General features: G+C 48.6%; 1 protein-coding gene across 5 annotated transcripts in view; it reads right to left on the reverse strand.

Annotated features, from left to right (window-relative positions):
• The window catches only part of LOC147105956 (aldo-keto reductase family 1 member C23-like protein), a 158,440-nt gene that overhangs the window by 28,624 nt on the left and 101,999 nt on the right, over positions 1 to 27,817 (reverse strand). For all 5 annotated transcript variants that reach the window (XM_086008572.1, XM_086008571.1, XM_086008574.1 and 2 more), the window contains one exon: positions 4,980 to 5,145. In XM_086008572.1, the coding sequence (XP_085864698.1) occupies positions 4,980 to 5,145 (166 nt within the window). The remainder of the gene's footprint in view (positions 1 to 4,979; positions 5,146 to 27,817) is intronic.

Here is a 27,817-nt window from a genome sequence, read left to right on the forward strand (position 1 = left end):
GCAGATAACCCTCCTCGACCACCACCTCGCATAGATCCCTTACCATAGTTGAGGTCAGGGCACTAAAGGATGACCTATGGACGGTGGACATAAACACCAGCCCCCTCGACCTCAGACCAAGTTGGAGGATTTTTAAGGTCACTCATCCAGAACTAGAAGGGGACGACCTTAAACATGTTCTCCTGGCTGCATGTTCCTCAGAATTAAAACAAGAGATAGATCAGGATGTTCTGGAGGAGGGCGCAATACAGGATATTGAGATAGATCTAGGTAAAGCACCGGGGGAGTAGGGGATCGACTTCCACCAGTTCCTGGCTAGCACCAAGCAGGGTCGTACCGAAAGCCTGAATGCATTTGTGCAGAAACGCCATGACCTCATCCAGCGCACCAGGGATAGCGGAGGGGACTACTTTAACTCACCAGGCTTCAAAACCTTTTTTTGAATGGCCTCTAACCATTGGTCTGAAATTCGCTGGGTGTCTACATCTCAAAAGACACCCCTTAGGAGCAAATACACACCCATTCCGGGACTGCTTGGGAGCAGACCCGCGCCAATACCCCATGAGCACCCACTAAAGCAGCAGCCGTCGAGGGCCCATTGCCTGGCCAGAAATCAGGGCCGTCTACAACCCCACACCAGAGAAGAGTGTCCCGGTACCCTGCTATCTTTGCAAGCGCCTAGGCCACTTTGCTCATCAATGCCGCACTCCTCCGAAACAGACTGGTCCCGACTTGATCGAGCAGCGATTAGAGAGAATGGAGGCAGCAATAGGGGCCATGCAGATTAGCCAGGGGGGCTCAACTGGTTGCTGTGGTGCATCAACAACCCAAGCAAACGGCAGACCTTCCACCTCCCCTCTGACTCCTGCAGTCCTCTCAGAGAGAGATGATTTACCCCCTCCGATACGATGGTAGTGGGAGACCGGTAGTCCGCACTGTTGATTCTGGAGGCTGGCAACAATTAATGTTAGTCGACTCCAGCTCCTCCGCCACCATCATTCATGATCCCCACCCCGATCCTACAAAGGGCGTGCCCCAAGTTTTATTGGGCTTTGACAATTCAATCCAGACAACTATACAAGGACCCTGCCCTTGGAGCTAAAGCAGGGTGTTGTTCACAAAGGCACATTCATGACCAGCTCCCCAGTTTGGCCAGTTCGAAAACCAGATGACTATCGGATGATTATTGACTATCGCAAACTCAACACGTCACCCCCGTGTGTGCCCCGGTGGTTCGGGAGACACCCACCCTACTCTCCCAGATTCCCAGTGGCAGTAATCAGTACAGAATGTGATTCAGTAGAAAACATCAGAAATTGAAAATTGGCTTATGGGAAAAGGATAAAATAGTTATGATGGAATAAAGGGGAAAAGGGAAAATCAATGTCTCTTTTCTGCTGTTCTACAGGTTTTTTTTGTTTTCAGTATGAATGTTTAAGAAGTTATAGTATTCCTTTTGTCTTAAAGTCTGTCTTTAAAAGAAAGTGTCTTATATTTGTTTTAGCTTCGCTCCCTTCTTTGTGCATAGAGCTAAAAACCATTTAACCCTTTGTAGTCCTGTCTTGGATTTTGGAAGTTTTAAGAATGCACGAATAAGATTGTGCATCCAGAATTGGAACTTTGAACTACAATTTAAGTTAAGCTGGTATGGAAAAACTGAGGAAAAACAAAAAATTTGTTTAACAAAAGATTAAGTTTCAGTCTAAGATTCAACCTTAGAGTTGCCGTTGCTATCATGAATTCTCCAAAGCAGTGCGATTTGTTTTGTTTAAATCTGAAAACAAATTTTTCTCCAGTTGTATTCAGTATTTTTACAGTCATTTAAAAAGGCATCTGAAGAAAGGACAAAAAGATATATGACGTAACTTACTGTTTTTTTTGTTTTATTTTATCTGTTCTGTATCGTGTTGAGTTAATAAGAATTTGGTCTGAATTAAATTGGAATTATTGAGGTTAACTATTAAATTATAAAAACACAACTTACATTGTGGCCACAGTGAAATTCTGGTTATTTTAAATTGTGAGTTTCTAGTTTTGTACAAGAGATTCCCACATTAAAAAAAAAATTGGCAGTTTTGAATTTCTTAAATGTTTCATGATTTAAATTGGAATTTTGGGACATGTGAGGTGATTCTCCTTGTTATACATCTTGGTTGTACTGGAAAATCTTGAGTTTGGAAACTGTTTAAAAAAAAAAAAATACTAAAAAGTGTTAAAACAATTGGGCCTAGAAATTCGGTGGGCTGCGCCACTAGTTAGCGCCTAAAGAGGGCACTCAGTGGCTTTAGCGCCACTGGCCGCGCCTCCCGCGATATTTAGCTGGGGCGCTAACGGCGGCATTAACCTGTTGCGCTGCGCCGCCTCCGATGATGTCATCGGTGTGCGCAGCGCCCCGCTACCGCCCCGATCTCGATATTTGGCAGCGACCGCCTTTGTAGCGCTGTTCACAAATGGCGCCCAGTTGACGGGGCCTTCCTGCGACAGCAGTGGCGCAAATTAAGGTGGAGGTGCGGGGCAGCCGTTTTTTTCGACGGCCGCCTGCCAGCACCTCCGTCCCCGGCCTCCTGATCGCCCCCCGCGGCATTGCCGGCTGTTTTCCGAGAGCCCGGCGCTTCTCCTCGGTGCCGGGCTCTTTTGACGGCACTCGCGATCTCCGATCGCGCTGGTGCAGGCCCCTCCCCCTTAAGAATGGGAGGAAGGCCTGTAGTACCGCAGCGTGCCGTGCCGCAGCGTGTGGCACTGCGGCACGTTGAGCTGCGATATTCAGTTTCCGCGCCCTAAGAGGGACGCGGAGCGCCTCGAGCCTCGCCCCGTGTCCCTCTTGGGGCGCTCAAGCTGAATTTCCGGCGGTCGCTGCTGCTCCAAACGCTGCGCTAAATCTGGCGCCCAGGCGAGCTTGGCGCCCCGTTTGTGGCTCCACCCAATTTCTCCCCCTTAGGGTTTAATCTAAAATGCTGTCTTCCCATTAATAATGACAGTGCTACTAATGATTTCTGTGGTTTTAACGGATTTTTAATTCCTAAGGAAGTTTTGAAGGTACATAGACTTGGAAAAAAAAGTTTTGATCGGGAGAGAGTTTTTTAAAATTTACGTGAAATGACATAATTGCACACGTCTGACACTATTTGCTCTGTTTTCCTAAAAACCTGCAAAGGAGTTAACCCTTTCCACTGACAGCTGTTTAAGTTCACCAAGCAACAACTTTAGTATTGCTGAATGAAATCTAGATATTGGGCATTATTAGATTTAAGTTTGTTAATTTGAATTGAATATTTCCCTATGGTGACAGGAGGAAAATTGTGATTTGACAAATTAACCCCTTGGGCTCTTCAGCAGAGCCACAATGGATTCTCTTTCTTTTGTTATATGGAAGTTACCTTGTAAACCAATTACAGCACTTCTGTCTCTAATGTTAAAACACCACGTAAACTACCTAGCCTGGGAATCACTTGTTTCTGAAATTGGAGCTGATAGGATAAGATACAAGAAGGGGAAATCGACCTGAAGTTAAAGAGGATAATTAAATTTTCATTAAAATAAACTGGTTGAGAGCAGTCTAGGTGGTCCTGCCAATTGCTGGGTATCGAGGAAGAAAGTATTTGGGGAAAATACGAAATTGAACACTGACAAAACCTGTCAGTCCAGCAATATTGCTGTTTGGATTTTAGGATCATTTTGAAATGATGAAAAGGACTCGGGCACAATATAGCGGGTTATAAAGAATTTAAAAAAAAGTGTTGATAACTTGGACCAAGTGGGAATGTTTGATCTATGTTTTCTATCTTAAATATTGTATTGGACAGTAAAGTTCCTCCAGGGCTCATGAATGAGATAGAATCTGGTATTAATGGGAATTTTCATTTTGGTGAAAGCCAGAAAAGTGTACTTACGAATAGTAAATTGATAGCTTTCTCTTGGACACATTTGTGTCCTTGCCTATGTGCCTTTAAAGAAAACTGCATTGATAGCCTGGCCACTACCCAAGACATCGGGACCATGCAGGGAAATGAGCAAAGATCTCCAGACGACTACAATGTTTTGATAAGATCACCTGAGCCCAAAATTGACTTGTATTGGATGGCAGATGTGGCATGATATTGGGATATGAGTGTGCAAATGTGATTTGTTATGTATGAAGCAATTACCATCCAGAAATGCATGGTGAATTTGCACTGAAGAACAGGTCTCAGACCTGCTTAGTTATTTGGCAACTGCAAGACATGAAATGGTTAATGTGGCTCAGGAGAGCGAGACAACTTTTAAAGCACTGACACATACTCCATCGAGAAATTATCTAATTAATGAAACAATCAGGATAGAGTTAAACACACCTGTTAGAGGCACTAAAATTGAAGTTGAAGTGGAGAGTTACATGGAATTTGGATTGGAACAATTGAAGGCTAGGGAGAAATAAATCAGAGACAACGGTCCATCTCAAAGTCTGCACGTATGTCCATCCGTTCTGGGGTCGGTGAACCATTCTCATCTGTTACGGGTTGTATGACTACTATGTCTGTTCTTATTGCATGTTGTATTTGATTATACTTAAAACTGCTGCTCTTTAATAAAGTTACCTATGCCTCCTATGAACTGTGATCCAATGTTTGCACCATTAGGTTGGGTGATAAAGAAGGAAGACAGCTACAGGGTTGAGCTGTAAGGTGTGCATCTTCTGCGATTGATGTGATCTCGGTGTTGGCAGTGAGTATGTTCAGGTTAATATAACCTTCAATAAACTGTAGTGTTTGACTGTGTGAATTCATTCTTGGCTACAGGCACAAGACTGCAGCCTTTGTAATATTACAAAATACACATTCATAACACTGTTAAACACTTTGGGGTGTTTTCCCAAGTTAAAGGCACTACATAAATGCAAGTTGTTCTTGTTGAATGGATTTCGGGAATGATAACCGACTATGCAAAAAGTGAATAGTTAGTAACAATGAAAAGGATTAACATCTCCATGAGGAATATTTTACCTCTATGTTCTGCCTCATACGTCCAAGATTGAAACTCTTTGGAATTACCACGACACCACGTTGCACTTGATAGCGCAGGGCCATTTGAGCTGCTGTCTTGTGGTACTTTTCACCAATCCTTTTCAGCTCCAGGTCGTTAAGAAGGAGAGGATTGTTTGTGTTGCACCTGTATTGGAAATTGAAAAGGATCATTATAAGATCTCAGCGTTTCTCAAAATGTCTAGCTCCTTCAACTACACAATGAATAGCTGTGATTCCCTTTCATTTGATGCTTGTAAATGAAAATAAGCACAATTTTTTTTTATTCGTTCCTGAAATGTGGGCGTCGCTGGCGAGCCCAGCATTTCTTGCCCATCCCTAATTGCCTTCAAGAAGGTGGTGGTGAGCCGCCTTCTTGAACCGCTGCAGTCCGTGTGGTGAAGGTACTCCCGTAGTGCTGTTACGGAGGGAGTTCCAGGATTTTGACCCAGTGACTATGAAGGAACAGCGATATCTTTCCAAGTCAGGATAGTGTGTGACTTGGAGGGGATCTTAGAGGTGATCGTGTTCCAATGCGCCTGCTACCCTTGTTCTTCTAGGTGGTAGAGGTCGTGGGTTTGGGAGGTGCTGTCGAAGTCTTGGCGAGTTGCTGCAGTGCATCTTGTAGATGGTACACACTGCAGCCACGGTGCGCCGGTGGTGGAGGGAGTGAATGTTTAAGGTGGTGGAGGGAGTGAATGTTTAAGGTGGTGGATGAGGTGCCAATCAAGCCGTCTGCTTTGTCCTGGATGGTGTCGAGCTTCTCGATTGTTGTTGGAGCTGCACTCATCCAGTGTTCAGAGAGATCTAGGTGTCCTCATAAAGGAAACAGAGTTAGCATGCAGGTACAGCAAGCAATTAGGAAGGCAAATGGCATGTTGGCCTTTATTGCAAGGGAGTTGGAGTATAAGGGTAAGGAAGTCTTGCTACAATTGTACAGGGCTCTGGTGAGGCCACACCTGAAGTACTGTGCACAGTTTTGGTCTCCTTATCTGAGGAAGGATATACTTGCATTAGAGGCGATGCAACGAAGGTTCACTAGATTGATTCCTGGGATGAGAGGGTTGTCCTATGAGGAGAGATTGAGTAGAATGGGCCGATACTCTCTGGAGTTTAGAAGAATTAAACATAAGATTCTGAGGGTGATTGACAGGGTAGATGCTGAGAAGTTGTTTTTCCTGGCTGGGGAGTCTAGAACTAGGGGGCATAGTCTCAGGATAAGGGGTCGGCCATTTAAGACTGAGATGAGGTGGAATTTCTTCAGAGAGAGTTGTGAATCTTTGGAATTCTCTACCTCAAAGGGCTGTGGATACTGAATCATTGAGTATATTCAAGGCCGAGATAGATAGATTTTTGGACTCTAGGGGAATTAAGGGATATGGGAATTGGGCAGGAAAGTGGAGTTGAGGTCGAAGATCAACCGCGATCTTATTGAATGGCGGAGCAGGCTCGAGGGGCCTTATGGCCTATTCCTGCTCCTAATTCTTATGTTTTTATAGCTGATGGATCAGTACTCCTCTCTGTTGAACACCAATTGGATGGATCACTGGGGGGTAGCAAGGGCACAATGTACTCTGGGGGAGACAATCAATGTAGTAGTATCACCACTGGCCAAATTCTGAAGGACTTAGTTGCCAAACTGGGCTTGCAGCAGGTGGCGAAGTCATAGAGCCATAAAGGTATACAGCACAGAAAGAGGCCCTTCGGCCCATCGTGTCCACACCGGCCATCAAGCCCTATCTATTCTAATCCCATTTTTCAGCACTTGGTCCGTAGCCTTGTATGCTATGGCGTTTCAAGTGCTCATCTAAATGCTTCTGGAATGTTGTGAGGGTTTCTGCCTCTACCACCCTTTCAGGCAGTGAGTTCCAGATTCCAACCACCCTCTGGGTGAAAAAGTTTTTCCTCAAATCCCCTCTAAACCTCCTGCCCCTTACCTTGAATCTATGCCCCCTGGTTACTGACCCCTCTACTTAGGGGAAAAGTTCCTTTCTATCTACCCTATCTATGCCCCTCATAATTTTGTACACCTCAATCAAGTCCCCCCTCAGCCTTCTCTGCTCTAAGGAAAACAACCCCAGCCTGACCAGCCTCTTTTCATAGCTGCAGTGCTCCAGCCCAGGTAACATCCTGGTGAATCTCCTCTGCACCCTCTCCAATGCAATCACATCCTTCCTATAGTGTAGCGACCAGAACTGCACACAGTATTCCGGCTGTGGCCTAACTAGCGTTTTGTACAGCTCCATCATAACCTCCCTGCTCTTATATTCTATGCCTCGGCTAATGAAGGCAAGTATCCCATATGCCTTTTTAACCACCTTATCTACCTGTCCTGCTGCCTTCAGGGATCTATGTACATGCACACCAAGGTCCCTCTGATCCTCTGTCCTTCCTAGGGTCCTACCATTCATTGTGTATTCCCTTGCCTTGTTAGTCCTCCCAAAATGCATCACCTCACACTTTTCAGGGTTAAATTCCATTTGCCACTGTTCTGCCCATCTGACCAACCCGTCTATATCGTCCTATAGCCTGAGGCTTCCCTCCTTGCTATTTACCACTCCACCAATTTTCGTCTCATCTGCGATCTTACTGATCATACCTCCTACATTCATATCTAAATCATTAATGTACACTATAAACAGCAAAGGACCCAGCACTGATCCCTGCGGTACACCGCTGGACACAGGCTTCCAGTCACAAAAACAACCTTCGATCATCACTCTCTGCCTCCTGCCACTAAGCCAATTTTGGATCCAATGTACCAAATTGCCCTGGATCGCATGGGCTCTTACCTTCTTGCCCAGTCTCCCATGCGGGACTTTGTCAAAAGCCTTACTGAAGTCCATGTAGACTACATCAACTGCACTATCCTCATCCACGCACCTAGTCACCCCCTCAAAAAATTCAATCAAATTGGTTAGACATGATCTCCCCCTGACAAAGCCACACTGACTATCTTTGATTAATCCTTGCCTCTCCAAATGGAGACTAATTCTGTCCCTCAGAATTTTTTCCAATAATTTCCCTACCACTGATGTTAGGCTCACTGGCCTGTAATTCCCTGGTTTATCCCTATTGCCCTTCTTGAATAATGGTACTATGTTAGCTGTCCTCCAGTCCTCTGGCACCTCCCCTGTGGCCAGAGAGGATCTGAAAATTTGTGTCAGAGTCCCTGCAATCTCCTCCCTTGCCTCACACAGCAGCCTGGGATACATCTTGTCTGGGCCTTGGGATTTATCCACTTTTAAGCCCGCTAAAACCGCTAGTACCTCCTCCCTCTCAATACTAATTTGTTCAAGTATATCACAATCCCCCTGCCTGATTGCCTACATCGTCCTTCTCCATAGTGAACACAGATGCAAAATATTCATTTAAAACCTCACTCACATCTTCCGGCTCTACACACAGATTGCCATTTTGGTCCCTAATGGGCCCTACTCTTTCCCTGGTTATCCTCTTGCCCTTAATATACTTATAAAACACCTTGGGATTTTCCTTTATTTTGCCCGCCAGTGTTTTTTCATGCCCACTCTTCGCTCTCCTAACTTCTTTTTTAAGTACCCCCCTGCACTTTCTATACTCCTCTAGGGCTTCCACTGTTTTTAGTCCTTTGTATCTGCCAAAAGCCTCCCTTTTTTTCCTAATCCACTCTTGTATATCCCTTGACATTCAGGGTTCCCTGGACTTGTTGGTCCCATCCTTGACCTTTATGGGAACATGTTGGCATTGTACTCTCTCTATTTCCTTTCTGAAAGACTCCCACTGCTCTGATGTGGATTTTCCTACAAGTAGCTGATCCCAGTCCACTTTGGCCAGATCCTGCCTTATCATATTAAAATCAGCCTTCCCCCAATTTAGAATCTTTATTTCCGGTCCATCTTTGTCCTTTTCCATGACTATCTTAAATCTCACCGAATTATGGTCACTGTTACCAAAATGCTCTCCTACTGACACTTCTACTACTTGCCCAGCTACATTCCCTAGAATTAGGTCCAGTACCGCCCCCCTCTCTTGTAGGACTTTCTACATGCTGGCTCAAAAAGCTCCCCTGGATGCACTTTAAGAACTCCGCACCCTCTAAGCCTTTCACACTCTGACTATCCCAGTTAATATTGGGGAAGTTGAAATCCCCTACTATTATTACCCTATTATTTCTACACTTCTCTGAGATTTGCCTACATATCTGTTCCTCTGTCTCCCTCTGACTGCTTGGGGGCCTACAGTACACTTTCAGCAAAGTGCTTACCCCCTTTTTGTTTTTAAGTTCTACCCATGTGGCCTCATTAGTGGAACCTGCTAAGATACCATCCGTCCTTACAACAGTAATTGACTCCTTGATTAATACTGTGACACCCCCCTCCTCTTTTACACCCCCCTCTGTCTCGCCTGAAGATTCTATACCCCGGAATATTGCGCTGCCAGTCCTGCCCCTCCCTCAACCATGTCTCTGTGATAGCAACAATATCATACTCCCATGTGTTCATCAACACCTTCAATTCATCAGCCTTATTCACAAGACTCCTTGCATTAAATAAATGCCATCCAGCCTTGCCACACTCCCTTGTGCCATTACATATTTGCTCTTCCTTCCAGGCTGACTTGTTTTTTCCTCTATATTTGGCTGTGCATCACCCCCTACTATAGCTCCACTCCGTATCCCACCCCCCTGCCATTAGTTTAACCCCCCCCCCTCAACAGCACTAGCAAACCTCCCCACAAGGATGTTGGTCCCGCTCTGGTTCAGGTGCAACTCGTCTGACTTGTACAGGTCCCACCTTCCCCAGAAGCAGACCCAGTGATCCAGGAAACTAAAGCCCTCCCTCCTGCACCAACTCTTTAGCCACGCATTCATCTGCTCTATCCTCCTATTCCGTTACTCACTAGCATGTGGCACCAGGAGTAATCCAGAGATTACGACCTTTGAGGTCCTGCTTTTTAATCTGCTACCTAGCTCCCTAAATTCTTGTGGCAGGACCTCATTGCTCTTTCTACCCATGTCGTTGGTCCCAATGTGAACCACGACCTCTGACTGTTCACCCTCCCCCTTCAGAATGCCCTGCAGCCGTTCAGTGACATCCCTGACCCTGGCACCAGGGAGGCAACATACCATCCTGGAGACACGTCTGCGGCCACAGAAACGTCTATCTGTTCCCCTTACGATAGAATCCCCTATCACTATTGCTCTCCCACTCTTTTTCCTCCCATCCTGTGTAGCTGAGTCACTCGTAGTGCCACGGACTTGGCTTTTGCTGCATTCCCCTGAGCAACCATCTCCCCCAGCAGTATCCAAAATGGAAAATCTGTCGGAGAGGGAGATGGACCCAGGGGACTCCTGCATTACCTTCCTAGTTCTTTTACTCTGTCTGGCGGTCACCCATTCCCTGTCTGCCTGTGCACTCTTTATCTGCAGTATGACCACCTCGTTAAACATGCTATCCACTAAGAGCTCAGCTTCGCGGATGCTCCACAGTGACTCCAGCCACAGCTTCAGCTCCGAAATGCGGATTTCGAGTAACTGCAGCTGGAGACTTCCTGCACATGTGTTCGCCCTGGACACCGAAAGTGTTCCTGACTTCCCACATAGCACAGGAGGAGCACTCCACGCAGCCGAGCTGTCCTGCCATGTCCTACCCTTAATTTACTCCCTTTACTTCCTTTAAATTAAAGAATTGTAGGTATTTGTGTTGACCTCTCGGGACGAATGCCTGCTAAATAATTTAGTTCGAGTTCGGATGAATAATCACTAATAACAACAGAAAATGCTGGAAAAACTCAGCAAGTCAGGCAACATCCGTGGAGAGAAATTTGAGTTGACGTTTCGGGTTTGACCCTTCTTCAAGAAGGGTCAAACCCGAAACGTCAACTCAAATTTCTCTCCACGGATGTTGCCTGACTTGCTGAGTTTTTCCAGCATTTTCTGTTGTTATTTCGGATTTCCAACATCTGCAGTATTTTGCTATCGTGAATAATCACTGAGTTGTTTATTAACTGGAACTGACGAAATACAACAGGTAAGCTGGCTTTACACAGGAGCAATGCGAGATAGGTCTTACCTCGACTGGGACTCCACGAGGACTGAGTCCGTAGTCCTCGGGAGAGCGTGATGACGTCATCACGCTTAGTCGCGTTTTCCCGCTCTTCGGATGTCATGTGACCGCATCCTGATGCTAGCGCGTTGGCCCGCGCTTTGGGCGGTCACGTGACCCGCGCCGATATGTCGGCGCGTTCACCCGGTGCGGAGGCTGGCTGTTGAGGCCAAAGTTGCGGTAGGCCGGGCTGTGCCGGCGGCTGTCGCTCGTACGTCACGCAATGTGTGACGTGATGTCAGCGCACTAGGGCGCGTCTTAAACGGGCAACGGCCCCCACAGGTAAGTTAAAGGGGCAATGGCCCAAACAGGTAAGTAATACACGTACAGTTAGGTTAAAGTGAATTATATACATTATATGTGTAAGGGACACCCGGTGGAACCGCCACATGCGCCCCCCCAGAATTCGCTTTAACGAAAGTCCAAAGATGAGATGGTCTGACGAGCAGTTGGTCTCAGTGGATGTGCTGTCTCGACTTGGCGGGCGAGGTCTGAAGATGCTGGTCGTCAGCGGATCCTTACGCACGTCATGGCGAATAAAACGTATCCGTCAGGCGAAGGACCGTGGAAACGTGCGAAACAGCAGGCCGTGTCAGAATGACGGGCAGGCCGGGCGGACGCGGGCGATCGCTCTGTTCATGGTAGAAGTCCTTGTTCTGACGAACTCTGCAGGAACGCCAACCGGGCGATCCAGAAGGACTTTACGGGCGAGGTTGGTGAACTCGCCGACAGGTGAGCATAATCGTTGGGAGCCTGGCACGCACAGAACGGTGCGTACCATAGTGCTACGACGATCGCACAACGGAGAGTGAGCCGTTGCTACGCAGAGCAGTGCTCGGTGCGGACTGCAACTTTCATGTGGCCGATTGCGGCCGCGGGCTGTCCGTTGGACCCGTCCTCGATGTTTGGGCGGCCGCAGCGAGCGAGTGGCTGAAAAACAGCATCGGCATGTAACGGGCTAGGATGGCAAATGTCGGCCCGCGTCAGGTGCTGTCCGAACGTCGGAGTTGGAGACGGGCAGGCCCTTAGTTCCTAGTTCTGATCATTCTGTTGATTCGGTCTTTTCTGTTACCAGCAGCACCACCCTCAACAAAAGGTATTGTCTTTTCGTTCATGCCACAACGTGGCGAGGACAGTTTGAAGGGCCACAAGACATCGTTGGCCATGTTGAAGTTCTTGCCGACTGTGTAGATCCCATGGATCAGATCGCCAATACAAAGCTGCTTTGCAATCAAGGCATTGGCAGTGAAAGCGATGTGCTGGTGTTGGATCTGTCGAAACCACGTTTGTAAATCAATTCACGGACAGACTTCAGATTTGGATATTCCCATGTAATGTATGGCTCTGCAATACAGAGCATGTTGATTGAAGCTTTATTCGTTTTTGAATTTCAGATGCTTCGAAGTGGGAAGGAGCGTTTAGGATGATAGTAGGACTAAAAGGTTCACTGGCCTGTGTTGAGCCGCTTTTTTTCGAATCCTCATCACTGTTGGGAGTGACCGAATCGAGTTCTTCATGAGGAAGGCAATTAGAATAGCCACTGCCCACAGGGTGACGCAACAATTTTACCCCTTGAGTGCCCCTGCCAAAGCGTCTGAAACGAAAAACTGGTGAGGCAGCAACATTGAGGAAGCGATTGAGCAAGGGGGTGTGCATCTTGAGCACCGTCTCTGAATCTTGCCCTACTTGTCTGTTGAGGACTGGGCAATCAATCACACGCATGTCAAAGGCAGATCCTAAAAAGGATGGTTTGTGAGTCTCGTTGGCTGCAGCGATGGTGTAAGGAGGCTGAGCTGCAGATTCATCGCAATATTTCCCACACAAGCCAACCGGAAGGATTCACTGAGCGAGACTGCTACGTAGACGCTCTTTTGGGCAATTAACGTTCCGAGTGTATCTTCCGAAGAAAATGGTCACCGTCATTGCATTAAGTCTCTGAGAGGCTTCCGGGAACGCCATTTTAAACAGTAGAGTGGACAGAAGTCATCGGTGATGTCTCATCTCAACATTACGTTCAAATCTGTGCCTTGCGGTGCTAAAGGAACTGGAAGTTAACTAAGCAGATGAGGAAACATTTGTTATTTATTGTCAATTGACGTGCAGCTGTGCTTCAAATCCTTGATGGGTACAGCTTCGCACGAATCCTGTGCCCCCTAGCCCTGGTAGGCAGGTTACTGCTGGACTTGGCACGGACCATGCCACTGTTTCAATGAGCACGAGTCTTGTGTGGTTTACCACCAGGAGTGACAGTGCTGCTCTTAGCTTTGTAGACGTAGGCACCTCTCGTGCCCAGGTAAAGGTCCATTTTAGCGCGGCAAGAAACTCCCTCAATCTGCAGGAGAGCAGTGTGCTCTCTTTGGTTGCGAAAGCCTCGTTTATAGCCAGTAAACGCAGTTTTGCAGAATATATGGATATTACAAGTCCTGATATCAGTAATGAAACAGTAGAAGGAATAGTAACCTGCTTCCGGTAGGTTTTCTTTCACTGTTCCTGTAGGAAGGCTATTCGCTCGGCTCTTGTCAGGTCGTTAAAATCAGAGTGCAGGTTTTCGACCTTCTGTAGCTTAAAACCTGTTTCTAGCACGTGCTCTATGGAGAGGAATCGCTTCCGGACCCTTGTGCTGATGGACCAGAGAAAGGGTGGGACAGACCGGGTCGTCGTCGCGGTCGGTGGGGGGAAACTGCCGGAAAGGCGGCACGCTGCTTGTCGTTTCTGTTGACTTAGTGAAACTACTGCCGAGAAGGCGGCACACTTCTCTTACTCGCCGGCAAGTATGATAGGTAACACAACCAGCAGGCCGACGGGCTGGTGCGTCGTCGGTGGGGAACGAGTCTTCGTGTTGCACGGGGGGTGGAGCCTCGTGGCTTGCGAGGGATGGGTCCTCGAGATTTGTGAGGGGTGGGTCCTCGTGGTTCGCGAGGGATGGGTCCTTGCGTTTCAAGAGGAGCGAGTCCTCATGTTTGGGGAGGAGCGAGTCCTCGTGGTTCGTGGGGGTGAGTCCTCATGGTATCCCCACCGGGCGCGCTCCGATCTTGTGGGCCCGAACATGCTGTACCCCACGCTTGGAGAGATTTATACTTGCCGTTGCGTTGGACGTAGGGGCGGACGACCCGCATGGCGGTAGAAAAGTCGACCATGGGGGCAGTAAGCAAATGCGTGGTCTGCTCCGCGTTGATGGTCCCGGCGAACTGGGCTTCTACCTTGCCAAAGCATGAGGGCAGTTGTTTCTCCCTGAAGTGCGGCAGCGACAGCAAAATGGCTGGTGCTTCCATGGCGTGCTTCTTTTGCGAAAAACGTTCGCAAAATCGAGGTCCGGCTGTTTTTTTTTGTCCGTGAAAAACGTGATCACCTCCAGGCTGTGCTGCCCTTGCGAATACGTTCGCAAAGAAGGGGTCGCCAGGTTCAGGCTGCGTGCTTCCTCCGTGAAAACCGTCCACGGAGTCGGTTGTTCGTCGGCTGTTCGTCAGTCGCCATCTCTGAAGACGAGGTTCAGGATGCGCGTTTCTTCCGTGAAAAACGTTCACGGATACGGGGTCACCAATTGTAGTGTAGGAATTGATGAGCGCCCGTACTCACGTCGTTGGAGGTGTTGTTGGCTGCGCTTCGGCCGTGAAAAACGTTCACGGTCTCGGGGTCACCAATTGTAGGTATTAGTGTTGACCTCTCGGGACGAATGCCTACTAAATAATTTAGTTCGAGTTCGGATGAATAATCACTAAGTTGTTTATTAACTGGAACTGACGAAATACAACAGGTAAGCTGGCTTTACACATGAGCAATGCGAGATAGATCTTACCCCGACGGGGACTCCACGAGGACCGAGTCCGTAGTCCTCGGGAGAGCGTGATGACGTCATCACGCTTAGTCACGTTTTCCCGCTCTTCGGATGTCATGTGACCGCGTCCTGACGCTAGCGCGTTGGCCCGCGCTTGGGGCGGTCACGTGACCCGCGCCGATACGTCGGCGTGTTCATCCGGTGCGGAGGCTGGCCGTTGAGGCCGAAGTCGCGGTAGGCCGGGCTGTGCCAGCGGCTGTCGCTCGTACGTCACGCAATGCGTGACGTGACGTCAGCGCGCTAGGGCGCGTCTTAAAGGGGCAACGGCCCCCACAGGTAAGTTAAAGGGGCAATGGCCCAAACAGGTAAGTAATACACGTACAGTTAGGTTAAAGTGAATTATATACATTATATGTGTAAGGGACACCCGGTGGAACCGCCACAGAATATTAAATACACTAGGGACCTTACTTCCCTTTAAACACTACTTACTCTAAACTAGAGACCTTACTTTTACATCAACGACTGGACTGTAGAAATACTCACCAGGTCCTACTTACCAATCAGCTCCTTCCCTGGTTGTGACTTCACTTTAACGGTTTCGCAGTTGTTGTTGTTTGACTGCTCCCGCTCTCTTTCCTTGGTGTACAGTAAGAACCAATTCCTACAGGGTGAAAAGTTAGGAAAAAAAAGGCGAAGCAAGGGAGCTCCTCCTTACACTCCTCACCTAATTCCCTGACTCACCCAGCTCGCAGCACTCTGTTTAAACCGCACTCAGTCTCTGCGCTCAGTCTCCACCCAGGGCCACTCTCGCTGCCTCTGCTGCTGGTGAGTCTGGGCCGCTCTCTCTCTTTCCCCCGCTCTTTAAATCCTCGGTCTCTGCGCTCAGTCTCCACCCAGGGCCGCTCTCGCTGCTGCCGCTGGTGTCTGGGCCGCGCTCTCTCTCCCCCGCTCTTTAAATCCTCGGTCTCTGCGCTCAGTCCCCACCCAGGGCCACTCTCGCTGCCTCTGCTGCTGGTGAGTCTGGGCCACTCTCTCTCTCCCGCTCTTTAAATCCTCGGGTTCCTGCACTCAGTCTCCACCCAGGGTCGCTCTCGCTGCTGCCGCCGGTGAGTCTGGGACGCTCTCTCTTTCTCCCCCGCTCTTTAAATCCTCGGTCTCTGCACTCAGTCTCCATCCAGGGCCGCTCTCGCTGCCGGTGAGTCAAGTATTCAACAATGGAGAAAAACCTACTTGACCTCGTCCTCATCAGCTACCTGTTGCAGATGCATCTGTCCATGACACTATCGGTAGGAGTATCCACTGCCCAGTCCTTGTGGAGACCAAGGGCCCGAATTTTGGCTTGTGTGGGAAATGGTCGGGTTTCCCCGAATGTGGGGTTTCTGACACACAAAAAAATATCAGCCAGCTCCACGCAATTTTCCCTCAAGTGGCCAATTAATTCCCAGCATGTGGGCAGCCTTGCTAATTGTCCAATTCGTGTCAGAAAGCCCCACAGTATGATGTCATCATTCATGGTGCTTTCAAAGTGTCCAGAAAGCTTCTCCACCTCTGCAGGCTTCTCAACCACTCTTGCACAATGGCAGAGGAGCCTGCACCAGCTGCTGCCAGCGGCAGAGGCCGAGCTGCGGCCAAATTCAACGAGACATCATTGCAGACCTTGGTGGATGGGGTAAGGGCCCACAGGGAGGTCCTCTACCCTCGCTCAGGGAGGAAGAGGCCTCCCAAAAAGAGTCCACGGCTGCCTGGATGGAGGTGGCAGCAGAGGTAAACTCTCTGGGTGTCACCCGTCGCACCTGGCTGCAGTGCAGGAAGCGCTTCCATGACCTTCACCGCACAGGGAAAGCAAGTATGAAGTTTCCATCACCCTCAACCTCATCCCCATTGCCTTTCCCCAACAGCACTCAGCTTCAGCAATCTCTTCTTCCACATCCCACTTCACAGTCACATCCATGCACCCTTACCCATTCCGTCTCTCTCTATGCTCACATTCACAGAACTATTCCACCATCCAGTCTTGTAAATAGTTTTAATGCCATCATTTTCCTGTACATAAAAAATCTGGTGCCAGCTGCTGCAGTTATGGCGTCTGTCATTTGGCGAATGGGGATGTCACATAGAGGCCTTAGGATAACTTGCAGATGACTGCAAGCTGGTCAAAGTTGTTGGAAAGTGCAGGCATGGGCCACTGTCCATGGTCAGTTAAGAAGCAGTGAGGCTGCAGTGTTTAATGTACCAGGCTAGGCAAATCTGCCCAGGATGAGTGCGTTCCTTGCATTCCGCCCAGCAATGTTCTCGCGCACTGGTGCCGCTGGTTGGCGGGCCTCTGCAGGATGCTCGTTTCTGTCCTCCTCCTCCTCCACAGCATCATCCTCATCTGAGGCGGCTCTGTGAGGAGCCTCTTGGTCCTGCGGAATCGACAAGCCACGATGCTGTGCCATGTTGTGAAGCACACAGCATACCACAACGATTTGGGAGACCCTGGCTGATGAGTACTGTAGGGCTCCACCTGATCTAGCGAGGCATCTGAAGTGCATCTTCAGCAATCCGATGGTTTGCTTGATAATGCATCTGGTGGTAATGTGGCTGGAGTTGTAGCGCTCCTCAGCTTCGCTGGCTGGTCTCCTCAACGGCGTCATTAGCCAAGAGTGCAGGGGATATCCCGTGTCTCCAAGTAGCCATCCTTGAAGTTCGTTTGGCGGACTAAATAGCGGAGGCACAGTATATTGGCGCAGTATGAAGGAGTCATGGCAGCTGCCAGGGAACCTGGTACAAACATGCAAAATCACCTTCTTATGGTCACACGTCAGCTGAACGTTAAGGGAGTGGAAGCCCTTGCGGTTGACAAAAACTCCTGGATTGCAGTGGGGTGCCCTAAGGGCCACATGTGTGCAGTCAATGATGCCCTGCACCCTTGGAAAGTCTGCCAGCTGAGCGAATCCACGTGCTCGCGCCCTCACACTTGCGCGATCCCTGGTGCAATGGATGTGATTGTGCGCGATGGCAAAGAGGGCATCGGTTACCTGCATGATGCATGTGTGTGCGGCAGCCTGGGAGATGCCACTGATGTCTGCTGCTGATCCCTGGAAGGAGCCTGAGGCATAAAAGTTGAGTGCGGTGGTGACTTTGATGGCCACTGGCAAGTAGTGTGGACCTGTTGCTCTGGGCTCCAGGTCTTGCCGCAGCATTGCGCAGATGTCAGTCACAACCTCTCGCGAAAGTCGGAGCCGCCTCTGGCACTGCTGCTCAGTCATGTTGAGGTAGCTGACCCTGTGTCTGTACACTCTGTTTGGGGGGTATCTCCTGCGCCGATGGCCTTCCATGCGCTGACCCCTTCTGGCCTGTGCTGCCTCAGGTGGGTGAGCCGCAGCCTGCCGCTCCTGCTGGCGCTGCTGGTGTTGCTGTTGCTGTTGCTGGAGTTGCTCCAGCCTCCTCTGCTGTTGGAGATCCTTTAATGCCAGGAAGGGAAGGTACCAAAGGCCTCCCATGCTTCTGGCAGATGCCTCCGTTGAGGAGGCGCTGAGTTAGGGTGGTGAGAGGGGCTTCCCAGGAGCTCACACTGGAGAAGTGTGTGAGGCTCTCCAACTTTCTACAGCTGTGCCTAAGCCTTCAAAAAGTTTCCCCAAGCCTTCATCAACAAGGTCCTGCAGCCTGCAAATGCTGCCTGTTTAAATCTCTTCAGTCCTCATTGACCTGCAGCTGCAAGCAAGCAAGCCAACTGTTTCCACGCCAGGTCTCATCAGCGGGGTTCCCCGCAGGCGTGTTTCACGTGGGGAAAGCCCCAAAATCGCAACGGCCCCTCAAAATCTACTTAAACAAGGTAATAATTGGTGATGTGTGTTCCGACAGTCAGTCCCGCCAGCGGTGGGCGGGACTGAAGCGGGTCACGGAGAAACGGCAGTCCGAAAGTCAGATGGGGCGGGGAATCAGGCTGGGTGGGGGGGGGGGTCGCGACCCGCTTTTTCGGCGATTTTCGGCCCCCGGCCGCCTGGAAAGCCGCCCGACGGCTGGCAGAAAATCGGGGCCCAAGTAGATTCTTCACTGAGGACATCCTCCATCATGTCGTGTGGCACTACCACCGTGTTAAGTGGTATAGATTAAGAACAAATCTAACAGCTGAAAACTGGGAATCCATGAAGCGCTGTGGGCCATCAAATTTATTTGTATATGGGATCAGGGTGTCGCTGGCAATGCCAGCATTTATTGCCCATCCCTAGTTGCCTTTGAGAAGGTGGTGGTGAGCTGCCTTCTTGAACCACTGCAGTCCGTGTGGTGAAGGTGCTCCCACACAGCTGTTAGGTAGGGAGATCCAGGATTTTGACCTAGCGCCGATGAAGGATCGGCGATATACTTCTAAGTCAGGATGGTGTGTGACTTGGAGGGGAACTTGGAGGTGGTGGTGGTGTTCCCATGCGCCTGCTGCCCTTGTCGTTCTAGGTGGAAGAGGTCGCGGGTTTTGGAGATGCTGCCGGAGAAGCCTTGGTGAGTTGCTGCAGTGCATCTTGTAGATGGTACACACTGCAGCCACGGTACGCCGGTGGTGGAGGGAGTGAATGTTTAAGGTGGTAGATGGGGTGCCAATCAAGCGGGCTGCTTTGTCCTGGATGGTGTTGAGCTTCTTGAGTGTTGTTGGAGCTGCACTCATCCAGGCAAGTGGAGAGTATTCCATCACACTCCTGACTTGTACCTTGTAGATGGTGGAAAGGCTTTGGGGAGTCAGGAGGTGAGACACTCGCCGCAGAATATCTAGCCTTTGACCTGCTCTTGTTGCCGCTAGTCCAGTTAAGTTTCTGGTTAATGATGACCCCCCAGGATGTTGATAGTGGGGGATTCGGTGATGGTAATGCCATTGAATGTCAAGGGGAGGTGGTTAGACTCTCGCTTGTTGGAGATTGTCATTGCCTGGCACTTCTGTGGCGCAAATGTTACCTGCCACTTATCAGCCCAAGCCTGAACGTCGTCCAGGTCTTGTTGCATGCGGGCATGGACTGCTTCATTATCTGTGGAGTTGCAAATGGCGCTGAACACTGCAGTCATCAGCGAATATCCCCATTTCTGACCTTATGTTGGAGGGAAGGTCATTGATGAAGCAGCTGAAGATGGTTGGGCCTAGGACACTGCCCTGAGGAATTCCTGCAGCGATATCCTGGGGCTGTGATGATTGACCTTCAACCACCACAACCATCTTCCTTTGTGCTAGGTATGATTCCAGCCAGTGGAATGTTTTCCCCTTGATTCCCATTGACTTCAGTTTTACTAGGGCTCCTTGATGCCAGACTCGGTCAAATGCTGCCTTCATGTCAAGGGCAGTCACTCTCACTCACCTCTGGAATTTAGCGCCTTTGGACCAAGGCTGTAATGAAGTCGGGAGCTGAGTGGTCCTGGCGGAACCCAAACTGGGCATCAGTGAGCAGGTTATTGGTGAGTAAGCGCCGCTTGATAGCACTGTCGATGACACCTTCCATCACTTTGCTGATGATTGAGAGTTGACTAATGGGGCAGTAATTGGCCGGGTTGGATTTGTCCTGCTTTTTGTGGCCAGCAGAAGAATTGTATTCCACCACAATCTATAACCTCATGGTCCGGCATGTCCCTCACTCCACCATCATCAAGCCAGATGACCAACCATGATTCAAAGAGGAGTGTAGAAGAGCATTCCAGGAGCAGCACCATCTGTACCTGAAAATGAGGTGAAGCTACAACATAGCACAACATGCATGCTTAACAGTGGAAGCAGCATGCTATAGACAGCTAAGCGATCCCACAACAAATGGATTAGGTGAAAGCTCTACAGTCCAGCCATATCCAGTCATGAACAGTGGTAGAGAATTAATCAACTAACGGGAAGAGGAGGATCCATGAACATTCCCATCCTCAATGATGGCGGAGCCCTGCACGAGTGCAAAAAAGGCTGAAGCGCTCGCAACTAACTTCAGCCAGATCCATCTTGGCCTCCTCCCAAGGTCCCCACCATCTCAGAAGCCAGTCTGCGACCAACTCAATTCACTCCACATGATATCAAGAAATGGCAGAGCGCTGGGTACAGCAAAAGCCATGGGCCCTGATAACATCTTGGCTGTATTGCTGAAGACCTGTGCTCCAGAACTAGCCATGCCTCTAGCCAAGCTGCTCCAGCACAATTACAACACTGGACTCTACCCGACAAAGTGAAAATGTTTCAGGTATGTCCTGTCCACAAAAAGCAGGACAAATCCAATCCAGCCAATTATCGCCCTATCGGCCTGCTCCCAATCATCAGCAAAGTGATGAAAGGAATTGTCAACAGTGCTCTCAAGCAGCATTTACTCACCAATAGCCTGCTCACTGATGTTCAGTTTGAGTTCCGCCAGGAGCACTCGGCTTCAGACCTCATTACTGCTTCGTTCCAAACACGGCCAAAGGAGCTGAATTGTAGAGGCGAGGTGAGAATTTGACCGAGTGTGGCACCAAGGAATCCTAGTAAAACCTAAGTCAGTGAGGATCGGGGGGAAAACTCTCCAGTGGTTGCAGGAGTTCCTCAGGGCAGCATCCTAGGCCTAACCATATTCAGCTACTCCATTAATGATCTTACTTCCATCATAAGGTTCGAAGTGGGACTGTTTGCTGATAATTGTACAGTGTTCTACTCCATTTGCAACTCCACAGATAATGACAACATCAAGGCTCATGCTGATTAGTGGCAAGTAACATTTGGGCCACACAGGCGCCAGGCAATGATCATCTCCAACAAGAGAGAGTCTAACCACCTCCCCATGACATTTAATGGCATTACCAATGCCAAACCTCTCACCATCAACATCCTGGGGTCACCATTGATCAGAAACTCAACTGGACTAGTCATGTACATGCCGTGGATACTACAGCAGGTCAGAGGCTGGGTATTTGGTGGCAAGAGGCTCACCTCCTGGCTTCCCAAAGCTCCTCCACCTCCCACAAGTCAAGAGTGTGACAGAATACTCTCCACCTTCCTGATAGGGTGCAGCTGCAACAACAGTCAAGAAGCTTGACACGATCCAGGACACTTGATCAGCAACCTATTCACCGCCGTAAACATCCACCACCGGTGCACCGTGGCTGCAGTGTGTACTATCTACAGGATGCAGGGCAGTAACTCACCAAGGCTTCTTTGACAGCACCTCCCAAACCTGCGACCTCCACTATCTAGGACAAGGGCAGTAGGTGCATGGGAACATCATCTCCAACTTCCCCTCCAAGTCACATGCCAAGCCATCCTGGTCATATATCGCCATTCCTTCATCATCGCTGATCATATAATTGGGGCTGTAGAGAGGGCTTTAAACTAACTAGTGGGGGGGGAGGTTCCTAGAGAGCAAATAATAAAAATGACAACAGAGAAGGTCATAGACTTAGGTAGCAGTGGGGAAATTAAAAACCAGAGCATGTCAGGAAGGGGCAGAAGGTATGGAGTAAAAGGTAAAATAATAAAAAGGGCAAAAGCAGGAACTAAGTGTCACAAAACATATTTGAAAGTTCTCTATCTGAATGCACGTAGCATTCGTAACAAAATAGACGAGTTAATGGCACAAATAACTACATATGGTATGATCTTGTGGCCATTACAGAAACATGGCTGCAGGGTGACAATGCCTGGGAATTAAACATACCAGGTTATTTAACGATCAGGAAGGACAGGCAGGAAGGAAGGGTGGCTATGTTAATAAAGGAAGGAATCACTGTAATACAGAGAAATGATATTGGGTCAAAAGATCAGGATAAGGAAACAGTTTGGGTGGAGGTAAGGAATAATAAGGGGAAAGAAACACTAGTGGGCGTAGTCAAAAGGCCTCCGAACAGTTGCAACTCTGTTGGACGGAGTATCAATCAGGAAATAGTTGAGGCTTGTAATAAGAGAGCATCTATAATTATGGGGGATTTTAACTATCATATTAATTGGACAAATCAAATTGGGCAGGGCTGCCTTGAGGATGAGTTCATTGAGTGTATTAGGGATGGGTTTCTTGAGCAGTATGTAACTGAACCGACCGGGGGCAAGCAACCTTAGATCTGGTCCTGTGTAACGAGACAGAATTAATTAAAAATGTCCTAGTAAAGGATCCCCTTGGAATGAGTGACCATAACATGGTTGAATTCCATATTCAATTAGAGGGTGAGAAGGTTGGATCTCAAACAAGCATGCTAAGCTTGAATAAAGGAGACTATGAAGGTATGAGAGCGGAATTGAGTAGAGTGGATTGGGAAAATAGATTAAAGGGTAAGACGATACATGATCAGTGGTGTACATTTAAGGAGTTACTTCACAACTTCCAAAAAAAATATATTCCACTGAAAAGAAAAGACAGCCATCCGTGGCTAAGTAAAGAAATTAAGGATAGTACTCGACTAAAAACAAGGGCATATGAGGTAGCCAAATCTAGTGGGAGGATAGAGGATTGGGAAAACTTTAAAAGACAGCAAAAAATAACAAAAAGATTGATTAAGAAAGGGAAGATAGATTATGAAAGTAAATTAGCAAAAAATATAAAAACAGATAGTAAGGGTTTTTATAGTTATATAAAAAGAAAAAGGGTGGCTAAAGTAAATGTTGGTCCCTTAGAGGATGAGACCGGGAAATTAATGGTGGGAAATATGGAGATGGCAAAAACACTGAATGAATATTTTGTATCAGTCTTTACAGTAGAAGACACTAAGAATATCCCAACACTGGACAAACAGGGGGCTATAGGGTGGGGGAGGAGCTAAACACGATCAAAATCACTAAGGAAGTGGTACTCGGTAAAATAATGGGACTCAAGGCGGATAAATCACCTGGACCTGATGGCTTATATCCTAGGGTCTTGAGGGAAGTGGCGGTAGGGATTGTGGATGCATTGGTAATAATTTTCCAAAACTCCCTGGACTCAGCAAAGGTCCCGGCAGACTGGAAAACTGCTAATGTAACGCCCTTATTTAAAAAGGGCAGTAGACAGAAGGCTGGAAACTATAGACCGGTTAGCCTAACATCTGTGGTAGGTAAAATATTGGAGTCCATTATTAAGGAGACAGTAACAGGACATTTGGATAATCATAATTTAATAGGACAAAGTCAGCATGGTTTTATGAAGGGGAAGTCATGTTTGACAAATTTGCTGGAGTTCTTTGAGGAAGTAACATATAGGGTGGATAAAGGGGAACCAGTGGACGTAGTGTATTTAGACTTCCAAAAGGCATTTGACAAGGTGCCACACAAAAGATTATTGCTTAAGATAAAAAATCACGGGATTGGGGGTAATATTCTGGCATGGATAGAGGATTGGCTATCTAACAGAAGGCAGAGAGTTGGGATAAATGGTTCATTCTCGGACTGGCAATCAGTAACTAGTGGTGTTCCACAGGGGTCAGTGCTGGGTCCCCAACTCTTTACAATCTATATTAACGATTTGGAGGAGGGGACCGAGTGCAACATATCAAAGTTTGCAGATGATACTAAGATGGGAGGGAAGATAGTGAGTGAGGAGGACATAAAAAACCTGCAAGGGGACATAGACAGGCTAAGTAAGTGGGCAGAGATTTGGCAGATGGAATACAATACTGGAAAGTGTGAGGTTATGCACTTTGGCAGGAAAAATTGTAGAGCAAGTTATTATCTTAATGGCAAGAAACTGGAAAGTACTGAAGTACAAAGGGATCTGGGGGTCCTGGTGCACGAAACTCAAAAGGTTAGTATGCAGGTGCAGCAAGTGATTAAGAAGGCCAATGGCATGTTGGCTTTCATTGCTAGGGGGATAGAATATAAAAATAGGGAGGTATTGCTTCAGTTGTACAAGTTATTGGTGAGACCGCACCTGGAATACTGCATACAGTTTTGGTGTCCATACTTAAGAAAAGACATACTTGCTCTCGAGTCAGTACAAAGAAGGTTCACTCGGTTAATCCCGGGGATGAGGGGATGGACATATGAGGAGAGGTTGAGTAGATTGGGACTCTACTCATTGGAGTTCAGAAGAATGAGAGGCGATCTTATTGAAACATATAAGATTGTGAAGGGGTTGGATCGGGTGGATGCGGGGAGGATGTTCCCGATGATGGGTGAAACTAGAACTAGGGGGCATAGTCTTAGAATAAGGGGCTGCTCTTTCAAAACTGAGATGAGGAGGAACTACTTCACTCAGACGGTGGTAGGTCCATGGAATATGCTGCCCCAGAAAGCTGTAGAAGCTACATCATTACATAAATTTAGAACAGAAATAGACAGTTTCCTAGAAGTAAAGGGAATTAAGGGTTCTGGGGAGCGGGCAGGAATTTGGACATGAGTCTAGGTTCGGATCGGTCATGGCCCTGTGGGTAGCGGAGCGGGCCCAGGGGCCGTGTAGCCTGATCCTGCTCCTATTTCATGTGTCTAATTCTGTTAGATTCAGGAGATGGTTCTGTGATAGTAGATTGGCGGTTAGGATTAGATCAGCCATGATCTTATTGAATGGCGGAGCAGGCTCGAGGGGCCGATTGGCCTACTCCTGCTCCTATTTCTTATGTTCTTATGAATCAAAGTCCTGGATCTCCCTACCAGGGAGGGAGTACCTTCAGCACACAGACTGTAGTGGCTCAAGAAGAAGGCCCACCACCACCTTCTCAAGGGCAACAAGGGATGGGCAATAAATGTCGACCCAAGAATGAATTTTTAAATCTCCCATGGTGCAAATGATTCAGATAGTACAAGGAAACTGGAGGAGTGGGTAAGGATGTACAACTTTCCCAGCAGAGGCTCCGGAGAAGGCTGCCCGTCGCTTCAGAGTCGTGGGACACAAAACTCATGGGTACTCACCCGAAAAGGAGGTTGATCGAGGAATATCACACTTGCATGGAGGCTCGGATGTTAGTCTCCAAGGATGTGCAGCAGCTGACAGATGCGACTCTCGAGTCTACAGCTCTCATTTGTGGCTTCGTCGGGGAGGCTTTTATTTCTCATTGCAGACATCAATGGGGGTTCACTGGAATTTGCAGCAGCCCCCCCTGGACAAAGGCTAGTTGGTGTCTCCATCTTCACAGAAGCAGGGAGCAGTTTGGGTGGCAACAGAGAAAGAGAATAGACCAGTACTCTGCATACTGGCTTACAGACCATGGCAGCCACGGTGCATGCTGCTGTCTCAGGGCTTTCCGGATCTACTAGTTACCATTACACCAACCATCCCTTTGATCAGTGGAGACAGATCCAGAGTCCAGGCGACAGATCAGTGGAGACAGATCCAGGGCCCAGGCGACAGATCAGTGGAGATAGATCCAGGGCCCAGGTGACAGATCAGTGGAGATAGATCCAGGGCCCAAGCGACAGATCAGTGGGGACAGATCCAGAGTCCAGGTGACAGACCAGTGGCGATAGATCTAGAGTCCAGGCGACAGATCAGTGGAGATAGATCTAGAGTCCAGGCGACAGATCAGTGGAGATAGATCCAGAGCCCAGGCGACAGATCAGTGGAGATAGATCCAGAGCCCAGGCGACAGATCAGTGGAGATAGATCCAGAGCCCAGGCGACAGATCAGTGGAGACAGATCCAGGGCCCAGGCGACAGATCAGTGGAGATAGATCCAGGGCCCAGGCGACAGATCAGTGGAGATAGATCCAGAGCCCAGGCGACAGATCAGTGGAGATAGATCCAGAGTCCAGGCGACAGATCAGTGGAGATAGATCCAGAGCCCAGGCGACAGATCAGTGGAGATAGATCCAGAGTCCAGGCGACAGATCAGTGGAGATAGATCCAGAGCCCAGGCGACAGATCAGTGGAGATAGATCCAGGGCCCAAGCGACAGATCAGTGGAGATAGATCCAGGGCCCAAGCGACAGTCAGAGTCTGCTCTATTGAACTCCATTGCAAGAATTAGCTGCAGTAATTCTTCGCTGATACTCAGTCATTCAAAGTTGTATGGTAGCCTATTCCAGCCAACAGCACTCATCCATCAACTGCTGCTATTATCTGCTGAGCTTCAATTCTCTGTTGGCTTCTCAGTTTTACTCTGCTACTGTGTTGGATTCTGGACTGAAATCCACTATCTCCTGTGCCAAAATCAGTTTCTTCACCGTCTTGTGGACTTTATAGTGACCTCCACAGTCACTGCCACGGAGACTCTTCTCTGCTGGACCACCTCTATTCTAGTACCTGGTCTTCTCCTCTACTGGTAATTTTTCACTATGCTGAGCTAGCTCAGATCTGTTCCTGCTGGTTCCCATTCTGCTCTGTTCTCCACTCCCTTGCCACTGAATAATCTCTGCTTTATGCTGCCACTGACTCTACTCATACTTAAGAACTCCTTTTGTCACCCTTGGACCCTGGACTTCCTAACAAACAGACCCCAGTCTGTCAAATTAGGTAACCACACCTCCCCCCCCCGCTGACCCTGAACACGGGGGCCCCACAAGGATGTGTGCTGAGCCCCCTCCTCTACTCCCTCTTCACCCACGACTGTGTGGCTGTTAATGGTTCCAACACCATCATCAAGTTTGCGGATGACACCACGGTAGTAGGCCAGATCACCAACAACGATGAGTCAGCCTACAGGGAGGAGGTCCAGCATCTCGTGAAGTGGTGCGCCGATAACAACCTGGCCCTTAACACCAAGAAAACAAAAGAAATTATTGTGGACTTCAGGAAGTCCAAAGGCGGAAGTCACACCCCCATCCACATCAATGGGGCTGTGGTGGAAAGGGTGGACAGCTTTAAGTTCCTCGGAGTCCACATCACGGAAGACCTCTCCTGGTCCCTCAACACCTCCTCTCTGGTGAAGAAGGCCCAGCAGCGCCTGTATTTCCTAAGGGGGCTGAAGGGATGTAATGTCACCCCTGATCCTCTCTAACTTTTACCGCTGCACTATAGAGAGCATCCTGACAAATTGTATCACAGTATGGTATGGCAGCTGTAGCTACTATGACCAGAAAGCCCTGCAGCGGGTAGTCAAAACTGTCCAACGCATTACCGGCACCCGGCTACCGATCATAGAGCACATATACC

This window comes from Somniosus microcephalus, chromosome 16 (genome assembly GCF_052327205.1).
Source record: "Somniosus microcephalus isolate GS21.2 chromosome 16, FLI_Smic_1.0, whole genome shotgun sequence".
In the NCBI taxonomy this organism is placed as follows: Eukaryota; Metazoa; Chordata; class Chondrichthyes; order Squaliformes; family Somniosidae; genus Somniosus; species Somniosus microcephalus.